Source organism: Elgaria multicarinata, chromosome 5 (assembly GCF_023053635.1).
Source record: "Elgaria multicarinata webbii isolate HBS135686 ecotype San Diego chromosome 5, rElgMul1.1.pri, whole genome shotgun sequence".
NCBI classification, from domain to species: domain Eukaryota; kingdom Metazoa; phylum Chordata; class Lepidosauria; order Squamata; family Anguidae; genus Elgaria; species Elgaria multicarinata.
Window position 1 is genome coordinate 130,905,871 of NC_086175.1, and position 21,162 is coordinate 130,927,032.

Consider the following 21,162-nt stretch of genomic DNA (forward strand, 5'->3'; position numbering starts at 1 on the left):
GTGACCAGGTTGGACCCCTAGAGGGTCATATTAGCGCAAAGGACTAGAAGGAAAGCAAGGAAGGTTGATCCAACCCCTCCATGATTAGCCCAAAAGACTGCTGTGGTAGCCCAGGGTTACTGATAAAGGAGACGCAGAGCCCGTTTTCTAGGATCCGGCAACACACTGCCCATGTCTGGCTGATTGTGCCTTGGGAGAACCTTGTTGTAGCTGGAAGAGCTAATGGGAAGAGGCAGAGACAGAGAGCCTGTCTTTATGGCACTGCTTCTCCACTCCTTCCCCCTGAAATCACCCAGGAGGGGATGTGAGGTTTTCCAGCAGTCTTCTGGGTACCCGAGCCCGTCCCCTGCCCCCTTCTCGGCTTCTGGCGCCCAATCAGCAGTTGCCATTCACCCCAGAATGCCCCCGGTTCGACGCCAAAGCAAAGTCACATGGCGGAAGGGCCGTGGTGACCGCACTTGAAAGGAAAAAGTCTGGGTAAGTCCCCGACTTTTTAAAAGTCACAGCTTCAAGGAAAAGCCCCGCAGCGGCTGCAAGTTGGCGGCTGCGTTGTATAACCGACGCAGCGCCGCTACGCAGCTCCCGCGGGGCAAAGAATATGTATAGACAGCCCCTAGAGTTGAGGCTGAGAGCGAAGAGGCCAGACCCTTAGCAGTGAGCTTTCTGGTTCTTCTACTGTCCTATATGATCGTTGAACTGTGTTTTTCCGTACAGCTGGGATCCCCTTTGAAATTAACATTGGGCTACATTGAGCCCTTCCCTGCAATCTTCGAAACACATCCAGCACACCCACCCACCCTGCCGTATGAAGTAATAACTGCATGGAGAGCTGTACATAAGAAGTTTGCCATAAGGCCGAGTCCACCAGTCCACGTAGGCCGCTGTTGTTTACCCTCGCTGGCAGTGACTCTGTAGGGACTCCGGCCAAGGTCTCTCCCATCAGCTGCTACTTAACTGGAGATGCCAGGGATGGACTTGGGGCCTTCTGTAGGCAAAGCATGTGCCCTGCTACTGAGCTGTGGCTCTTCTCCTAAAGGGGCCGTCAGCCTGCCCAGCCTCATGGGTACCCTGCCATGTCTCCCCACTAGCCACCAGCCTAGTTGCAGTCCGTCCCACGGCGCATACGCAAAACCCTTGTGAAGAAATGCCAAGACGCTGCCCCAGGGCTGATTTCCCAGCACAGGAAAGAGATAAAGAATCAACAAGTCTTTACAAAAAGAAGCAGAAGCGTTGACCGTAACCAAAAAAAAATCCGTGTTGCAATAATGCCAACCGAAAGATCACCCGAAGAACTGCACGAGCTTTAGAGATCTGGGCATCTCGCAAGCTTGCACAATTTGGGAGTGATTTTTTTACCCCCAGTCGGCCTAATAAGGGTAATACAGCAACATGGATACAAGAATCATGTTACTTCAGGCTTACTCATTTGTGTGGATGAGTAGGTTACCTGGGAGCGGGGAGAATGTGCTCCTTGTCATCCTTTGCTGATAAGTTAACTCTGCTACTGCTTTACAAGTAAGACCTGTCCACCTGGCTTCTTGAAGCCAACCTGCCCTGGGCAACATTTTCCCCCTCCCCACCCCCCAAGAGCTAAGTATGAATGTTCGATCACACATCTGGACTTTGACTTATCGTTGTACCTTGTAACCATATGCCAGTGCCGAACAATGCAATCCTAATATCCTATGCCAGGTTTACCTAGAAGTAAGTCCCGTTGCAGTCGGTGGTGCTTACTCCCAGGAAACTGTGTGTAGGATCGTAGCCTCAATTTGTCTCTCCCGCCGAGTGCCCTTTCTTGCACTGTTTTGAGTTCAGGTTATCATGGATTACCAATGAAAGCCGACTATACGATGTCATGATTTGTGCACTGATCTTGTGACTGTTAAAAGAGCTGTACCTTTTACAAAAGGATTTGTTTCAATGTCTAGTTGTTGTTCTTTTTTCAAAAGCATACTTCTATCTTGCTTGAACAGGCAGAGCTAGTGTATTGACTGTGTGCTACCTTGGGGTTCAGTGGGGTACAACTCACAAGCGTTGAAGACTTTGTTGTGCTGAGTCAGACCAAGGTCAGCTTGGTCCAACATCCCGTGTCCAATCACAGCTGGCAAGACGCCTCCGGGTGCTTGCGAACTGGACATGAAAGCCCCTGTTATTTGTCTGATATTCACAGATTCACTGTCTCTGTCCACAGAAGTTCCATTTGGATGTAAAGGGCCACTTCCCATTTTCTCGGGGTCCTCTCTACTGTTATTTTAACATGTGTAATATTGGAAACAGGGCAGGGCATAGTTTTGGTTCATAGCGGAAGGCCCAATCGGCATACATCCCTGGGAGAAAGAGCTGGTACCCATCTTCTCTGTTATGGAAGATAAAGGAACCCCTTCAATACACCAATTGATGGGTAGCTTTTTCATCTCCTACAAACCTGCCACTGAAGGCTCAGTTTATGCATAGATCAACCTCTTCCCTCTCCTACATCCCTTAAGAGTCCCCCAGCCTTCTGTAGCCAGCGAGGATTCTCCATTCCCACTGGGCTGTTGCGGGTTTCCAACACACACAAAGATTGTGCTCTGCAAAGCTTGGGATTCCCTCTTTTTGGGTGTGGATGGTGCCGTTTGGCTGCAGAAGAACCAGTACTTGGAGAATTGAGTTCACTATTGGCGTATATATATGGAGGGACGTTCGGTGAAGAGGTGCAGTCCACTTATGGTCAAGATACAAGCTCAGGCCCACGGTGTAGGCTCGGCACTGCCCATTAGAAACGGCACCTGCATTTCGCTTTAGGTAAAATACCTAAATACCACTCAGGCTGAGGTCATTCCTTCTGCTAAGCTTCCTGGACGGGCCTAAATACAACCCCTCAATTTCCCATCCTGACATTCTTCACATTCCTAACTTTGCTCAACTCTCCTCCTCTCTCTGCCTCTCTCTCCCCTTCTCCCTTGATGGATTATTAACCTGCTCTGTGGAGATCTTGACTGTTTCTGACCTTCTCCTCGAGGAGTTTGGGTTTTTCTGGATTCATCTGCCAGGAGAGTCTTATCCTTACAGTACGGTGTCCAATCACAACGACTTTCTGGCGCCATCCAACTGTTGATTTTGTAACAGAGGTGACTTTTCCATCCCAGACCTCACAGGAGTGTTGTGAAGATAAACGTTTAGAGAATATGTGTGTTAGGTAGGCCATTAAGGCAGCCGATACTAAAAGATACTCCTGTGTTTTGGGGAATCAAACACTGTTTTAAAAAGCCCCAAGGAAAATGGATTGGGATAGTGAAGGCTTGTCCTGTTCTGAAGTTTCACCATCATACACACACGGAAAACAATTCTCAGGCACTTCGACAAACAATGAATTCTGCCTCCTGGAAAAACAATGAATGCATGTTGGAGGGAAATAATGACAAACGTGAACCAATCTTCACTGCAATTGATGAGCAATCTGCCATTATGGGTCATAGGTGTATAGACGCATCAGCTATGTAACAGAACTGAAATTAAATTTTGGCCTGCATTGAAAAAGTTCTATGATTCCGCCCCTCCCCCATGTTAAAAAATTGAACCACCTGGAAAAATTGGAAGTGCACATAAAAAGTCAACGATCAGCCAGTGACATCTGATATATATATTTTTGCAACGAAGAACCTAAATAAGGTTCTCCGGAAACCCTCCACATAAAATACTAGAAATTAGGAAGGCAGCTTCTAGCCTAGCCTGTTCCTTGACATGCTAGTTTACTACATGCAGGGAGTTTTCTTTTCATGGAGAAACGTTCAGTCATGTGTGAGCCCACCCTGTAAGCTGAAGTGATGCTGCCCCGATATTGGTCTACCATCTTGGTGAGAATGGGGCCTGTATTGGGGCTAGTTCCTAGGACACTTCAGCAGTGTATGCACACGACTGCTTCCTTCACGTTGCTCAGGTAATTGGGGGAAGGGCCAACTACTGTGGTACCCTCCCATGCTATCATTACAGGAGCAATACAAAGTAGCAGTCTATTCACCCCTTGGACTGGGGCCTTCCTGTCTGCAATTTGGATTCCAAACATCAGAATATCAGTGCAGACGTTAGGGGAGCCCAAATAGCCAAAACTATTTAAGCCAGGACAACTTGTCGGCCACCAGATGTTTTGGCCTAGAACACCCATCAGCCTTAGCGTAGCCAGGGATGAAGGATGATGGGAATTGTAAGCCAAAACATCCAGAGGGCCGCACATTGCCCATCCGATTTAAAACTTTGTAAAAGGTTGACCTTACAGATTGTTTGCCGGAACTCTCCATTTTAGCAGCGCGCTCTAAACCGAGGCCCGAGGCCTGCCATTAAAATAGCTGGCCTTTCCTCTTCTTTTCCTTGGGAACATCTAGTAATACAAGAGATGGTTTCCCCATCTTTCCCAAGCTCTGAGCTTTCCCCCTCGCTGCGCTTCTTCCTTCACTGTCACTTGTCGGGTTGGGGAAAACTCACCAAGGGCTGAACTATGAGAATTCTCATATATGAACGAGGGGTGTGTGGGTGTGTGTGGAAACAACCACCCAACTTTCTGTACGAGCAGCTGTGACCGTTCTGGATGTCTTGGTGCCATTTTGTATTGTGCCAAGTGCTTATGGGAGGGCAGCACCATAGCGGTTCCTAGCGTGGCTGATGATTCGCGAGCAAACCGAACATGGAGGAGACCATGATGAATGGTGAGGCCTGAAGCAGGCCTCCTTGGGCAGCCACTGGTTCCCTGCCAGGGTCCACCAATCCTGACATCGTCTGTAGGCTAAATTCCCCACAATGCCAGGGAGCAACATTAGAGCATGGTGGTTAGTAGTTGTTACCCTGCACTAATGACCCCACCGGTGGAGGAGGAAGCACCAGACAGTACTTTGGAAGGGGCCCTCAGACCTGGAGCCAATCCTGTGAACATCTTAAGAGGAGGAAGCCCCAGAGACTGGTGGCTCCCATGTCTGCAGAGCAGTGAATCCGCTCCGGGTTTCATTCAGCACCATAAAGGAGCTCTCCAAGAGGCTTCATAGTGAGCTTGATGCTTTTGAGTTCTGAATGAAACCCGTAGCAGATTCACCAATCCACTGACACCGGAGCCATCATTCTCTCTACTGGGAGGAAGGCTTTCTCAGTTCTAATACAGCTGTTAGCATTGCAGTTTGTTTTGTGCTGCTCCTGCAGTAGCCATAGCAACAGCGGGAAGTGATGGGATGCTAGACAACGTCCTCCCCTTGGTCTAGATTGAAGTTGTCCCGCAGAGCCTCAACCACCCAAGTGTCCTGAGCAAAAACTAGACGTTTCAAAGATGTGCTAGGAGGACTCCATGTTGATTGTTTGGCACCCCTGCATCATAGATTTTGTATTACATTACCCAGGGGAGACGATGAGGCAGATGCAGGGCTGGAATACCTAATTCTTGCCTAAATTTCTTCTAGTGTCCCACTGTATCAATCAGCTGGGGCCGTAGGCATTCTCACTTCAGAACCAAATGGCCCTGGGAGACACCTTAAGTACGTTCCCCAGGCTGGTGCTCTCCAGGTGTTTTGGACTACAGCTCCCAGGATTCCATGAACATTGGCCATGCGGCCTGGGGCTGATGAGAATTGAAGTCCAAAACATCTGGCGGGCACTAGGTTGGGGAAAGCTGATCCAAAGCCATCACCTAACTAGATCTTTGGATGAATGAAAGGGCTATCAATAAAATGGCTAGATTGATATGGTAGCTGCACAGATAGACTGCAAACCGATCTATTCGGAAACCAGGGTTCAAAATACCAAGGTTTCACACAATGGAAGAATTCTAGGGTTTATGATTCGCCTAATTCTTTGGATTAGGTCTCAATAGGGATTTTTGACCAGGAGTCTTTATCTTAACGGTGTTTCGTCGAAGAAACTATTGTCGTTTTGTTACTTTGCTGTGAATGTTCTGAAATGAATGGCCGTTAGGGGTGGGATGGGGTATTTTTATTTCATAGAAACATTTTTTTTTTTTTAGAAGGACAAAAATAATCTTTTTTAAAAAATGTGTACAGTATGTTTTGTGTTGTGGTATCACTATTTGCGCTGGTTTATTAATTTTTCTAGTCACTGTGGATTCTAATTCCTTAAATTATTAATTTATTCTCCATGAGGGTTTTTTTAAAGACTATTTTGACACACTTATCCTGTAAAACTGAACTCACGCTTAACTTAGATAATACTTTTTAATTTTTTTCGTTGCTGTTAATAAATGTGATATGTGCCTAAAAGCAAAGCTATATTCTATCTGTGTTATTAACTACCACAATTAGCAGCAGGCCATCGTAGGGGCTGATGTTGATAATATTTAAGTAAACAATTATACGGTGCATTTCAACTGTTCAACGTGCTTTGCATACAATACATAGGTATTAGTGACGTATCGGGTCTAAGGTTTATCATCTAACTTGGGCTTATGTTTTTTAGAGAAAGGTGGGTAAGAAATAGATCAAGAATGCAATCCTAGTGGTAGTAAGCCTGTGTGCACCAGGGTCTGGTTTGTAGGTCCCTGGTTGACAGTTGATTGGCCACTATGTGTAGAGGGTTGGACTAGATGGACCCTTGGTCTGATCCAGCATTAAGGCTCATTTTATGTTCTAGGCATGTTTAGATAGAGAAAGTCCTACAACTCCAGGGTGACCATATGAAAAGGAGGACAGGGCTCCTGTATCTTTAACAGTTGTATTGAAAAGAGAATTTCAGCAGGTGTCATTTGTATATATGGAGGACCTGGAGAAATTCCCTCTCCATCACAACAGTTAAAGCTGCAGGAGCGACCCTGTTTCTCCGAAAGTAAGACATCCCCCGAAAATAAGACCTACTTCCAGTTTTGCCTCTCGCTGTAATATAAGGCATCCCCCGAAAATAAGACCTTTTTTTTGTTCAACAATAAATGTGTACCGTATTCTTCTTCATGGAAAAATAAGACATCCCCTGAAAATAAGACCTAGCGCATCTTTGGGAGCAAAAATTAATATAAGACATATTATATTAAACAGGGAAACAGGGTATACTAGAGTGACCAGATTTAAAAGAGGGCAGGGCACCTGCAACTTTAACTGTTGTGATGGAGAGGGAATTTCACCAGGTTCTCCATATATACAAATGACACCTGCTGAAATTCCCTTTTCAATACAACTGTTAAAGATACAGGAGCCCTGTCCTCCTTTTCATATGGTCACCCTACACAACTCTGGCTGGGGAATGCTGAGAGTTGTAGGAGATTTTTCTGTCTAAGCCAGGTTCAACGTGGCCTCCATTGGACCTTTATTTCCTTCTCTAATCTACACCCCATTGGACACCTCTGCAGGCAGCACTGCAGGGAACTCTGGGAAATAGAAGGCCAGTTTACACCTCCAGAGCTTGAGTAATTGGCACCACACAAGTGGGGAGGGCCAGCTGGGGGTATGGAAAATGCACAGTCATCTCCTAGTTTCCATGTTGTCCTGCTGCTGTGCACTTACCATACACAGTGCCAACTCCAGGGGCCCTTTGAGGGGCCTTGGACAACACACAACTCCATGCCCCCTGCCCCTCCACTCCCTCAGGAAGTCTACCTTCTCACTGCTCTTGCTACCAGCTGCGTTTACTATTTCTCTGCATGCTACCTGTCATGACTAAGGCCTGTTCCCCTTAGGCTGGGGGAAGGCGTTTCAAGCGATCTATCGTAATTAGATTCTGAAGCAGAAGAGACAGCGCCAGAAACATACCAGCCTACATGGGAAGTGTGGGAGGTGATTCCCACAGGCTCTTCACCAGCTGGGCATGAACCTTCGCCAGAGCTTATCACTGAAAACATTAACAACACACAGTCTGTAGGAAATCCATATTCTTCAGAGAGGGAGGGCACTTCAGGGCTAGCTGATGCCAGAGTCTGCCGCAGGCTCAAACGGGCGGAACTAAAGGAAGGCGAGAGAAGGTTGGCCCGGCTAGCTTGTCACCAAAGCCTTCTTCAGAACCAGCCTCCTTGAAGTTAAAGCATTCTGGGAAAAGGGCTTTCCGTTCTTGAAAGGACAATGGTCTCGCTTAGTTTGCATCGTCTTGCCTAGAGGGAAGTTCCTAGAGGTTAGACTCTCCAGATGGGAAGAGATTTTATTGCCTGAATAAAGCTTTGTGGATTATGTGCAGACCTCTTTATTGTCTCCCAATAAAGTGGGAGGTTTGGGGAAGCACGACACTACCTCTGCCTTGCTTGCTTGACAGGCAGAGCGCCAGGGGTATCTCCTGCTCCTCCTCACTACCACTGTTCTCTAAAGCAGTGGTCTTCAACTGGTGGATTGTGAGATCAGTCCAGATGGGTCACGGCAAAGCTGTTGCCACCATGTTGGGCGTGGAGAAATGTTCGGCACTGGTCCCATGTTGCAGGGTGGGAGTCCAAGGTGGGTCTCGGATCTGGACCAGTTGAAGACCACTGCTCGAAAGGACTGTATTAAGTATCAGCAGTAATCCTTTACAACAGCTGTATAAAGGCGGGTCAGAAGTGTCATTCCACACCCACCCACAACACCAACACATGGTGACACAGGCACACCCCTCTGCTGAGAGCACAGGCTGAGAAAACAACTGGCAGGCAAATGTCACCTATGGCTGAGGTTTCCAGTGTGATGGCTGTGGGCACCAATGGGAACAGAGACACTTCTGTTGGCCAATGCACTTCTGAACACACACACACTGCTCACTCTCTCCCCATCCCATGAACATGCTGAATCAGACCCAATGACTATCTAGTACAGCATTCTGTTTCTTCAGTGGCCAACCAGAGGCCTATGGGAAGCTTACAAGCATCAGCGCCCTCCTGCCCATGTCCCCCAAAAACGGGTATGAAGAGGATCCTGAAAGTAATATACAGATATATAAGGCCTAGAAGCCAGATTCCGGCTGTTAGAGCAGTACGACAATGGAACTAATGACCTAGGGAGGTCGTAGGCTCTCCCACGCTAGAGGCCTTCAAGAGGCAGCTGGACAGCCATCTGTCAGGGATGCTTTAACATAGATTCCTGCAATGAACAGGGCACTGGACTCAATGGCCTTATAGGCCCCTTCCAACTTTACTATTCTATGATTCTATGGCAGCCTTATCCTCCATGAATTTGTCTAATCCCCCTTTCAAAGGCGTTCCAAGTTGGTGGCCATCAGTGTGTCTTGAGGTAGCAAATTCCATAGTTTAACTATTTGCTCCGTTATGTAGAACATCCTTTGGTCTGTCCTGTTTCAAGGCGCGCGCACGCACACACACACACACACACACACAAGAGGCAATTTTTGCATTTATATATATTAGTTTATTCCGTTGTATAGAAATTTAAAATATTAGCCAGCCGGTAACCCTAGAGTTGGACAACGAATGAACTGAGCTCATTAGCAGGGATTTCCCAGAGTAAAACACATCTGGGTTACAGCCATGGAGTTTTTAAATCTGCTATATAGATAGATAGATAAATTACCAACCTCTGTCATAATATACTTCAGAGACAGCTGTAGGACCCACAGTCTACTAACGCACTGAGTGGGGCAAACAATAGTCCCAAACCAGGACAGTCAGCTCAATACCTTAAAAGAAAAGAAAAAAAACCTCATAGGGAAGTCACAGGTCAGGACCAGCCGTAATGTGAAACATCCCTAAGTGATTCTCTAGGGCAGCCCTGGGGAAAGGGCAGCTCTTTTGCTACAGAAGCCAAGAGGCAGGAGTTACCCTTCCCAACACGGCAATAAGTGGGAGAGAAAATCTTACTGGGGCCCTAGTATGCCACAGGACAATGGTGGAAGATTGAGAAAGGGCTACCAGGTTGAGAAGCTTCAAGATCCAGGACAAGGAAAGAGGAGAGGCAGGGGGGAACAGCATGGGTCCCATTTTAATATTTAACCAAGGGCAGGGATGGGCAACTTTGGAGGATCCGTGGGGGAATTTTTGCTGCCCCATAGAATTCAGCCAAAATAACCTGGCAGTTTGCTGTTAAATTTTAGCAGCAGAAACCTCTTTGGAGCAGTAAAAAGGCCAACTTTAGCTTGTTCTCCAGCAAAATAGGGGCCGTTTCACCACTCGGTCGTGGTTTGGCACCGAAATTCAGCAGTAAACGGTTTCGTTGTTGCTGCTGCCACCGCAAATTTCGTTGGTGCAGTGATGGCGGGCCCCATAGGGCCTACATGTGGCTCACGGGCCTCATGTTACCCACCTAGGGAATCTAAACACCAAAGGCTAGACCTGATCATTAACGTCTTTGCCCTTTTGCCTAAATAAACCTCCTTATTGTTTTACCTCCAAAAGCTGCCACTTCCTTCGACCTCATTTCACTCAACTTATCCATGGAGAACGATGATTCAAACCAGCTCAACAATTCAACCTCCTAACACAGCTACACTTTTGCTTTGTAAAGGTATCGCGCGACAGAGTTTGTGTCGGTAGCAATTTCCTTAAGTCGTCGATTAAGCCCAGCTTATGGTACTGTAGTCCCTGAATTGACAGAAAAGACGACGGTGAAGGGATGTCATGTAAGGATTTCCCCACATTTCTATGAGGAGAGAGTGGATGTCGGTGGGTTCATTTCAATACGCTACGAACTAAGTTGGACAGTATTACATCTTCCTTCTGCAAAGCCTAGGAAGTGTAGTTCTGGGAGGAGGGCTGAGAATTTACTGTCCACCACCCTGTCAGAAAACTACAGTTCCCAGAGATCAATGGGCATGAGGGTCCAACCGTTTGGTAATACTGTCTCCGCCCATGGCGGGCCTAGTATTCCTGGTCTTAAGAATTCAAAGCCCAAAGTCTTGAGTGCTGAGGAGTCTTGCTTGATGGTTACAGTGTTAGCCATTTGAGTGTCAGGCAAACGTGGCCTGGCTAGAAGACAAGTCCATGAAAAGAGCTCGATCCTCCTCCGCCGGGATCGTGCCCGCAACCTCCTGAGGAACCGTCGTCATTGTCGTCCCTGTCAAAGTCCTTCCACCAAAGAGGGGATTTGGGCAAGGCGGAAATGTAGGCACTTCGGCTTCTGGCTTCCTTTTCCTGCTCCTATGAGGCGGGGAAAAATGACAAGCACATAAAAACAAACTCAAGCAGGCAAATCCATCGCAAGTTCATTAAGAAGAGAAGAATAAAGATTATGATGAATAATGGTCGGGTTGGCACACAATGCTAAGCTATGGTGTGGTGTGTTGAAATCTAGCTTGTCGTTGTGTCCCAACACATTCCCACAAATGAACCGGCTATAGGACCTGTTTGGAAGACACAGTAAACCCTGCTGGTTAAGGCATCTGGTTAAGCACAGGGTTTAAGGTGTCTTGTGCAACGCATTTTGCTAAACCCTGCTCACTCGCTAACCACAGTCTGCCCGTCTGCAGGGCCGGGCAAAGCTGGTAGTAGGCCCAGGCCAGATGGGAAATGTTGGCCCCATTTCAAAATGCTCATTAAGTATTTTTTAACCAGTTCTAAATACATACGAACTAGAATGATTTATAAAAAAGGTAATGGCAAGCACTTTTATTCAAGATGTATATAAGACATCACTTCTTCACATTCAGAAATGCTTTACGTGCTTTTCTTTGGGCAAATTCATCATCAACAACAGAAAAATCAAGCGACTTTGCCCAGGGGGACTCAGAGTAGGCCCACTCAAAATCATAGGCCCATGCCAACTGGCCCCCTCTGCCCAGCTCTACCCATCTGCAGCAGGGTTAGCAGCTCTAACCGTGGCTTAAAGGGTTGTGTGCGAGAGCACAGCCAGTAGTTAGTGCTAACCACAGTTTCGCTAACCACAAAGCCTGAAGTGTCATCTGAACAGGTCCAGAAACTACAAATAGAAGCCATGGTTTGTTTTTGGCTTGTTTAAACCATGGCTTGTCATGCTATCTCAAAGCAGAACCGTGGCTTATTTATTTATTTATTTATTTATTACATTTCTATACCGCCAAATTGCTGGAGCTCTTTGGGCGGTTCATAATTTAAAAAAAAAAACATTCAAAGTATAAAACAACAGTATAAAACCCTAATATAAAATACAATATATATTATAGCTGGCTTGTTTGCGTTGCTGTCTGTCCAGAAACAGAAGTGCCTGGGAAGAGAAGTCTGAAAACAAAACCCTTCTGAAGGCTAGCAAAATTGGCAGGTGAGAAGCAAATCAGAAATAGGGAAATGAAATGTGATAAATAAAATAAATAAAGCAAGCCACGGTTTGTTTCCTCGTCTGCAAGAAAATTCATGGCTAAAGCAACAAACCACATTTATCATAAACCATAGCTTAGTGTTGCATGCAGATGGTAGCCAATAAGCAGAGCTAGTAAAAGTTACCTGCAAGTAGAGAATGTTATCCTTCTCAATGGCTTCCATCAGGCTTTTATCTGGAGAATGCAAGTCTCCATTCACCCAGGCAGACTCTGCAGCGGTCTCGTGCCCCGTGTTTTTTGACTGAATCATCCTCTGTCTGTAGAACAGCAGATAAGCGGTGTCCTTGGGCAAGAAGGAGGTCACATTGCTAACCGACTCGAAAGACGAGAAGGAGACCCTGGTGTCGTTGAAGAGGTACCACTGGATCGCAACATCCGAAGGTTTCTCTGCGGTGATGTTCACAGAAGCACCCTTTGGGTCGCTTTCTGTGGCAACATCTTCACACTCCCTGGCATAGCAGTAGTAATGGCCACTCTCTGAGGAGACTCCAGAATGCACCACCACGCTGCAGAGGTCATACACCACTGAAGCAAAGCCCTTGCACGGTGAAGCTCGCCCACCGCTCCTCGTTGGAGCACCACTGCTCAATTCCTCCGAGGACGTCAGGATGGGCAGCTTCAACACCAACGGGACCGAGACGTTGTCAAGGATCTTCTTTCTCCTCATGGCTCTGAGGTCGAAGGAGAACCTCAGCAGGGTGAGGATGAGGTAGTGAGGCCCCTCGGTGAGTTCGGCCAGCTTCTCTGCATCTTGAAGGGACGCACAATTTTCACAGTGATATCGGTTCTCCGCGGTCAGCGTCTCGGGCGATAAGAAGTAATTGATCAAGTCAGGGACGGATCTGGACCCCTCTGCACCACAAACTTGCTCCCGCAAAGTCAACACCGAGTCTTCGTCAGGCTTCACACCAAAGGCATCTCGCTCGGATCTCAAAGGGAAAGACATCTCTTGACCTTCTGGCCTCAACGTTTCAACCGGCAACACTTTGGAAGGACCCTCTCCAGGTGGGGTGAGCTTCCCTGATCTCCTTGGAGAATCGCTCGGCCTACTTTTCACTTCTGCGCTTGGCTGGGTGGTCTGTGGGCCCATTTCTTCTACAGGTAAAACTGAGGTACTGCCAGTGGGTTTAGGCACATGCTTATCAGCTGGTGGGAAAGCCAAGGAGAGGTCAGTGAAGGCTTCTTCTCTTGAGGAGACTTTTAGGCACTTCAGACAACGGATTTTCGTCTTAATTTTGCCACCAAACATTTTTTCAACTAGAGTCTTGTTTGCGGAGTGCAGTGGGTCAGCTTGAGACATCAGGGTGGACTCTTTGAGTTTCTGGTAAATTCTTCTTCCTGTTCTCTCTTCTTCGTGGAGCCTTTTGGGGGGATTGAGAGAAAAGATGCACTGAGGAATATCGAGAGAGACACCCTTCCTTGATATAAGCTTTCATGGACATCTGATGAAGCGGACAGTGTCTGTGAAAGCTTACGACAGAATATAGTGTATTGTCTCTAAGGCGCCACAAGTGTTGTAGTTAAACATTCAAGGAAAAGGATAATTTCATTTCTTTCACGTATTATATTTCTTTTCCTTCTCCACCACCACCTCAGAACATTCACCACCAATCCCTGCCACCAATATGGCTGCTGTGAGAGCACAAGGGCCCTCTTTTCCTCCTGCCTCACCTACAGTAAGTGTTTTTCTTCCTACACGCCTGCACAGCTCAGAGATAGTGGGAGCTGTAGTTCCCTGACTGCCGCAGGCTCCTGGCCAGGGCACGGAAACATGGTGGCTCAGTTTATTCAAGGCAATAAGCCTGTGTGCACCAGTTGCTGGGGAACATGGGTGGGAGGGTGCTGTTGCACCATGTCCTGCTTGGTCATCCCTGGCCGATGGCTGGTTGGCCACTGTGTGAACAGAGTGCTGGACTAGATGGACCCTCGGTCTGATCCAGCAGGGCACTTCTTAGGTTCTTATGATCTTATGTTCAGACAGCATGGTAGTCAACGCAGTGTGAAAACTTCACTCAACAGTTGAGTTTTTAGGGGGTACTCCCCACACAACATATTCTAATTCCACTGTTGTGTGAACATGGGCTACCATGCTCTTGAGTAAAATCCATCGTGACGTTTGATTGACAGTTCCTCCGCCATCTCTCCTCCCGATGATATCCCATCAGCCATTACTGCCAAAAAACAAACAAACCCCACAATCCTGGTGGCTCTCCTAGAGTGACACTTGTTCCTTTTGCCACTCTTGCCAGGGAACTCTGTAGCCAGTGGGAAAAGTCAACTCAATGGAAAACTCCACAGAGTCCGCCACACAACACCTAACACAACAGTTCTGCAGGAATTCTCCTCTGCACAGTGTGGATTTTCTGCATGGAGTGTTTTCCACCACTAATATGAATGTAGCTAATATAATGTCACCAGAGAGGCCACCAGTGAGGGAGGAAGCAGCAGCCAGGCACCTCTCCACCGTGCCTGGGTCCAGCTCCAGCTGAGAGCCCCCTCCCTCCTGCTGTCACCTGTAACTGCTGAACTTTCCAACTAAGATTGTAGTGCCTGAATTTGCTTTCCTTTCCCCCCTCCTCCTCCTCCCTCCCAATCCCCTTTCCTTTTGTGTCATGTCTTTTAGATTGTAAGCCTGTGGGCAGGGACTGTCAAGAAATACTTTTGTAAGCTGCCGTGAGAGCCTTTTTTGGCTGAATGGCGGCATAAAAATCCTTAAATAATAATAAATAAAATAAATTTTAGGCTATGACACTTCAAAAATAACTGTCTACACTTCATGTTTATGTATACCGTATTTCTTCGATTGTAAGATGCCATCGATTGAAAGACGCATACTAATTTCAGTACCACCAACAGAAAAAAAAAAAACCTAAGACACACCCGCGATTCTAAGACACACCCCATTTTTAGAGATGTTTATATGGGGGGGGGAAGTGTGTCTTAGAATCAAAGAAATAGTGTATTTCATTAGATCACTGAAGAAGACCTTGCATGGTCGAAACACATTTGTTTTGTTTTTTAATTGTTTTTGGTTTTTTATTGTCTCTTTTAAAGTTTTAATGTATTACCATATAGTTTCTATATATACTTGAACTATACAGAGCAGCTATCTTGCTCAGTATATTAAAAGTTTTCTAAATATTTGAGTCACTTTCATATTACATGTGACTATTGACAGTGATAATGGTCACCAATATACCCACCCCTTTCTCCCATCTCATCGTCTTTATTGCAAGGGGTCAGGATAAGTTTTTTTCTACTGATTTGTGTTTTCCAAAAAACCTCCACCATAGGGTGGAGTTTTCCCGCCAGACATCACATTTCTCAACAGCGGTGTAAAAACTCCACAGTAGAGTTCTAAAACCACAGTTGAGAAACGTGTCGTCTAAACTCAGCTACCGTTAGGCTATTAAAGCTCAAGCTTTGAACTTTTGAGAGGTTTCGAAATGTTGTGCACGTCTACACCGCTCGAGCTTCAGTTTAAAACAAAAACGCGCAAAATCAGTCCGATAGATCTTGACTGATAAGCGATACGGTACCGTATCCTTATATAAGATACAACTCCATAGACAAAACTCTTTGGGCAGTTCACCAAAATGAAAGGTTCCCCAACGCACCCATGATTCTCTAAGATGGAGCCAACTTACCGATCGAGGAGATACTTCAGGTATTCGGAGCAGTCCTGCTGCGCTCCCCGGGTGAACCAGGGAGGCCATGAAGCCGAAAAAAAGCATTCGGGTGAGATGGCTGGCCGCTGGCAGAGATGGGGGAAAATATTTATTTATTTATTTATTGCACTTATATACCGCTCTCATAGCAAGGGCTCTCTGGGCAGTTTACAGAAATTCTAAAATTAAGATAAAAACGGTTATACAAAATTTAAAATTCTAAAACACAGAACATACACAAATAAAGTAATAAAAACCGTTTTAAAAAAAAACTAAACATGTGGGTGATTAAGATGTGCCGCCATATGCCTGGGCAAAGAGGAAAGTCTTAACCTGGTGCCGGAAAGATAGCAGCGTTGGTGCCAGGCGAGCCTCGTCAGGGAGATTATTCCAAAGTTTGGGGGCCACCACCAAAAAGGCCCTGTCCCTCTCGGAGTAGGCACCTGGAGGAGGACCTAAAATGTTGAACGTAGTGACCGGGTATATTCATGTCAGGAGAGGCGTTCCATCAGGTATTGTGGTCCCAAGCCGTGTAAGGCTTTATAGGTCAAAACCAGCACCTTGAATTGGGCTCGGAAACATACAGGCAGCCAGTGCAAGCGGACCAGAGCAGGTGTTATACGGTCGAACCTTCTGGTTCCCGAAATCAATCTGGCCGCTGCATTTTGCACGAGCTGCAGCTTCCGAACCATCTTCAAAGGCAGCCCTACGTAGAGCACATTGCAGTAATCTAACTTGGAGGTTACCAGAGCATGGACAACTGAAGCCAGGTTATCCCTGTCTAGATAAGGGCATAGCTGAGCCACCAACTGGAGTTTGTAGAAGGCACTCCGTGACACTGAGGTCACCTGAGCCTCAAGTGACAATGATGGATCTAAAATAGAAAGAAGTGGGGGAAGGCAGAATGGCGAACGGATGAAAAGCATTGTTGCTGGTGTCTTTAGATACCAAACAAAGTCTGCCGTGTTTACCTGCACTTTAAAATTAACCTTATGGGATATTAATGCTCCATAATTGGTGTATTGGCCATGTGTGTGTGTGGGGGGGGGGAAAGGTTTGCATTTGCTGAATTTCTAGATTAGATTGTTTTAAATTTGTACCCTGCTCTTAATGGTACTGTAAGTAAAATGCCTGGATATATTTTTTTAAAAAAATAGTGTCTGTGGTCTCCGCTGCCGTTGTGGAAGGTGGAGCATCTGGCATGTTTTAAAGAGAAAATGCTGCTTTTTTGGGGGGGGGGGGATGGCGCTGCTGCACTGTTGAACTTTGGCAGTGAATTCAGCAGTGCAGCAGCAGCAGGGACACGGAGGAATGGAGCCTTTGGATCCCCAGAGAGTGACCCCTCCTGACCTAAATCAGTAAAAATATGTCCCAACTGGCTATTTTCCAGGTGGCTTTAATGGTTGCTGAGGTTAGGGTTGCGGCATTCCTTAAACCACCCTTCTCCAACTGGTGCTCACCAGAACTTTTGGACTTTAATTCCCATCAGCTACAGCCTGCATGGCCAATGGTCAGGAATACTGGAAGCTGTAGTAGATAGAGCACATGTGGAGGACCCCAGGTTGGGGAAGGCTGCTTTATTTTAATTAATTAATCAATTAATTAATTACACTTATATACTGCCCCCATCGCTAATGCTCTCTGGGCGGTTTACAGAAATTCTAGAATTGAGATAAAAACAAGTATAAAACATTTAAAATTCTAAAACACAGAACATACATACATAAAGCATTAAAAACCATTAAAAATAAACATGTGGGTGATTAGGATGTGCCTCCATATGCCTGGGCAAAGAGGAAAGTCTTAACCTGGCGCCGGAAAGATAGCAGCGTTGGTGCCAGGGGCGAGCCTCGTCAGGGAGATCGTTCCATAGTCTGGGGGCCACCACCGGAAAGGCCCTGTCCCTCGTTGCCACACTCCGAGCCTCTCCCGGAGGAGAACCTTAGATGTTGAACGTAGTGACCAGGTATATTCACGTCGGGAGAGGCGTTCCGTCAGGTATTGTGGTCCCAAGCCGTGTAAGGCTTCATAGGTCAAAACCAGCACCTTGAATTGGGCTCGGAAACATACAGGCAGCCAGTGCAAGCGGACCAGAGCAGGTGTTACATGGTCGAACCTTCTGGTTCCCGAAATCAATCTGGCCGCTGCATTTTGCACGAGCTGCAGCTTCCGAACCGTCTTTAACCATTCACACCTACACAGTGGAGGCTGGTGGCTCGATGTCAGTGGGGTGGTGAATCTGCTCCAGGTTTCAATCAGAACCAGCCAGAATTCTAAAGGAGCTAGCTGCTTAAGAGTTCTGACTGGTTCTGACTGAAAGCCGGATTCACCACCCCACTGACATCAGAGCCACCAGCCTCCACTGCTCCTATCCCAAAATTTGCAAGCCCCAACTAAACTCCTTTGGGTTCAGGTTCAACACCCTGTCTATCCAGAGGACTATCCAGAGAACACTTCAACTGCATTCAGTTACAGGCAGGACAACAGAGTTTGCGGGACGGAGCAGCTAAGGGATGGTTCAGGCATTGTGGTGTAGTGGTTAGCGTTGTCTGGTGGTTAGAATGTTGGACTATGATGAAGAAGGCCAGAGTTCAGCCGTGAAGGTCACTGGCCGACCTTGGGCCGGTCATTCTCTCAGCCTAACCTACCTCACAGGGTTGTCGTGAGGATGGTCCACTAGCAAGGACCATTAAGCTGGTGGGTACTAGGGGCAGGGCTTTCTCAGTGGTGGCTCCAGACCCTAGGAACTCCCTGCCCAGAGAGGTACATATGACTCCATCACTGCTGGCTTTTAAAAACAACAACTGGAGACTCATTTATTCCAGTCCGCATTTGGTGCTTAAAATGCGTTAGCTGCTACTACTACTACTAGTAGTAGTGTGTGTGTGTGTGTGTGCATGTGCATGTATGTGTTTAATTCTAACTGTATGTACATGTTTTTTGTAAGCCACCTTGTGCACCCTGAAAGGCGGGTTAAAAATTATACTACTGCTATTACTACGAAGAAGCATATATGTCACTCTGAGCTCCATGGAAGAAGGAAAGGATAAAAACAGAAGGAATGTGAACAAGTAGCACCCCAACGCACACATGACAAATCCCTCCCTCTAATCCTGGTTCAAAGCAAACCACAGTTTGCTGGTTCATCCAAATCTCCAAACCATGGTTTCCAGAGCCGGAAACAGAGACCGCAATCTTACACCCTCTTACCTGGAAGCGAACCGTACTGAACACAATGGGACGCGAGAAGGCATGTAGAGAATTGCATTGCAAAACCTGAATCACACCCCTGCGTGTGAGCTATGAGCCAGGAAGTCCCCAACTTTATATTTAACTAGGGGGCTTTGGGCCAAGCTACCCCCTCTCAGCTTCCGTTCCCTCTCTCTTCACCTCATCTGGAATGTGGGGGTAATGATACCGACCTGCTTTACAGGGCTGTTGTAACTGTGACTGTCGTAATGTAGGCAAAAATGCTTTGGACGATCAAAAAGCATTATTATTATTATTTATTACATTTCTATACCACCCCATAGCCGAAGCTGTCTGTGCTGTGCTGTCTGATCGGATGGGGGGCGTTCAACCGGTTCTGGATGGGGTTGCACTCCCCCTGAAGGAGCAGGTTCGTAGCTTGGGGGTTCTCCTAGAACCATCTTTGTCACTTGAGGCTGAGGTAGTTTTGGTGGCACAGAGTGCTTTCTACCAACTCCGGTTGGTGGCCCAGCTACGCCCCTATCTGGACAGGGATAACCTAGCTTCAGTTGTCCATACTCTGGTAACTTCCAAATTAGATTACTGCAATGCCCTCTACATGGGGCAGCCTTTGAAGACGGTCCGGAAGCTGCAGCTTGTGCAAAATGCGGCGGCCAGATTGATAGCTGGAACAGGGAGGTTTGAGCATATAACACCGATTCTGGCCCGCTTGCATTGGCTGCCTATATGTTTCCGAGCCCAATTCATGGTGCTGGTTTTAACCTATAAAGCTCTACATGGCTTGGGACCGCAATACCTGATGGAACGCCTCTCCCGACATGAACCTACCCGTACACTGCGCTCAACATCTAAGGTCCTCCTCCGAGTGCCAACTTCGAGGGAAGCTCGGAGGATGGCAACAAGGGAGAGGGCCTTTTCAGTGGTGGCCCCCCAACTGTGGAATGATCTTCCCGATGAGGCTTGCCTGGCGCCAACGTTGTTATCTTTTCGGCGCCAGGTCAAGACTTTTCTCTTCTCCCAGGCATTTTAACAGCATTTAACAACGTTAAGTTTGTTTTTAATGGACCCCAGAATTGTTGTTTTTAAATGGATACTGTTGTTTTTATACTGTTTTTTATGTTTTTGATGGTTTTTAAATTTTGTATACTTTTAATGTTTACTATTTTTAATTGTTGTAAACCACCCAGAGAGCTTCGGCTGTGGGGCAGTATATAAATGTAATAAAATAAATAAATAAATAAATAAATGCTTTGGACGATCAAAAAGCATTATTATTATTATTATTATTATTATTATTATTATTATTATTATTATTATTTCTTAAATTTCTATACCACCCCATAGCCGAAGCTGTCTGTGCTGTTTACAAAAGAAATGTTAGGATCATGAATACGTACCTGACTGTGTTCTAGAAAGGCAAACAGCCAACGCAGCTTCGCCATCAGGGGCTGGGAATTGTCCTCCGCTAAATTCAGCACCGAACGCCTGAAGCTTGAAAAGAAATTTAAAATAAAAAATAAAAATGGGAAGTGTAGCGGTTACAGTGGAGGCTGGTGGCTCCGATGCCAGTGGGGCAGTAGATCCGCTCCAGGTTTCAGTCAGAACCAGTCAGAATTCTAAAGAAGGTATCCATCAGGACTAGTAGCTCCCTTAGAGTTCTGACTGGTTCTGAGTGAAACCCGGAGCGGATTCACTGACCCACTGGCAGCGGAGGCATCAGGCTCATAAAAAGCCACATTAAAGTTTATAAAGGGAAGCCTGAGCCTCCCAAAACTGATCAACCCCCCCGCCACACACACACAAATACAAATGAACACTGCACACGTATATGCACACACAAAACCTTGCAGTCGTGAGTAACAACTGCAGTAAGAGTTGAGTGGCAGTTGGAGCGCATGGGATGGGAGATTTTGTCTACGCCATAAGCTCCTCACATCTACAGTGTGGATCCATGCGCCCTACCCACCGCACATGAACACTTTGCCCTGTGGCCACTTCGCATGGGGGAATTTAAAACAGGCTCCGTGCGGCCTGCCCAATACAGGCTCCGACTCTCAACGAAAGCAAAGCACCATTGGTTGGAGATCTGTGGCCTATACCGACATGTCAATTACACTTCCGT

The 21,162-nt window shown here is 46.7% G+C and overlaps 1 protein-coding gene across 1 annotated transcript in view; it reads right to left on the reverse strand.

The window, feature by feature from the left end:
* Nucleotides 1-9,934: 9,934 nt before the first annotated feature.
* USP35 (ubiquitin specific peptidase 35) overlaps nt 9,935-21,162 on the reverse strand; it is a 34,919-nt gene continuing 23,691 nt past the window's right edge. The window contains exons 7-10 of the mRNA XM_063127862.1: nt 20,438-20,531; nt 15,810-15,916; nt 12,287-13,523; nt 9,935-11,008 (exon numbers count right to left, since the gene is read on the reverse strand). Of these exons, the coding sequence (XP_062983932.1) occupies nt 10,838-11,008; nt 12,287-13,523; nt 15,810-15,916; nt 20,438-20,531 (1,609 nt within the window). The 3' untranslated portion in view covers nt 9,935-10,837. The remainder of the gene's footprint in view (nt 11,009-12,286; nt 13,524-15,809; nt 15,917-20,437; nt 20,532-21,162) is intronic.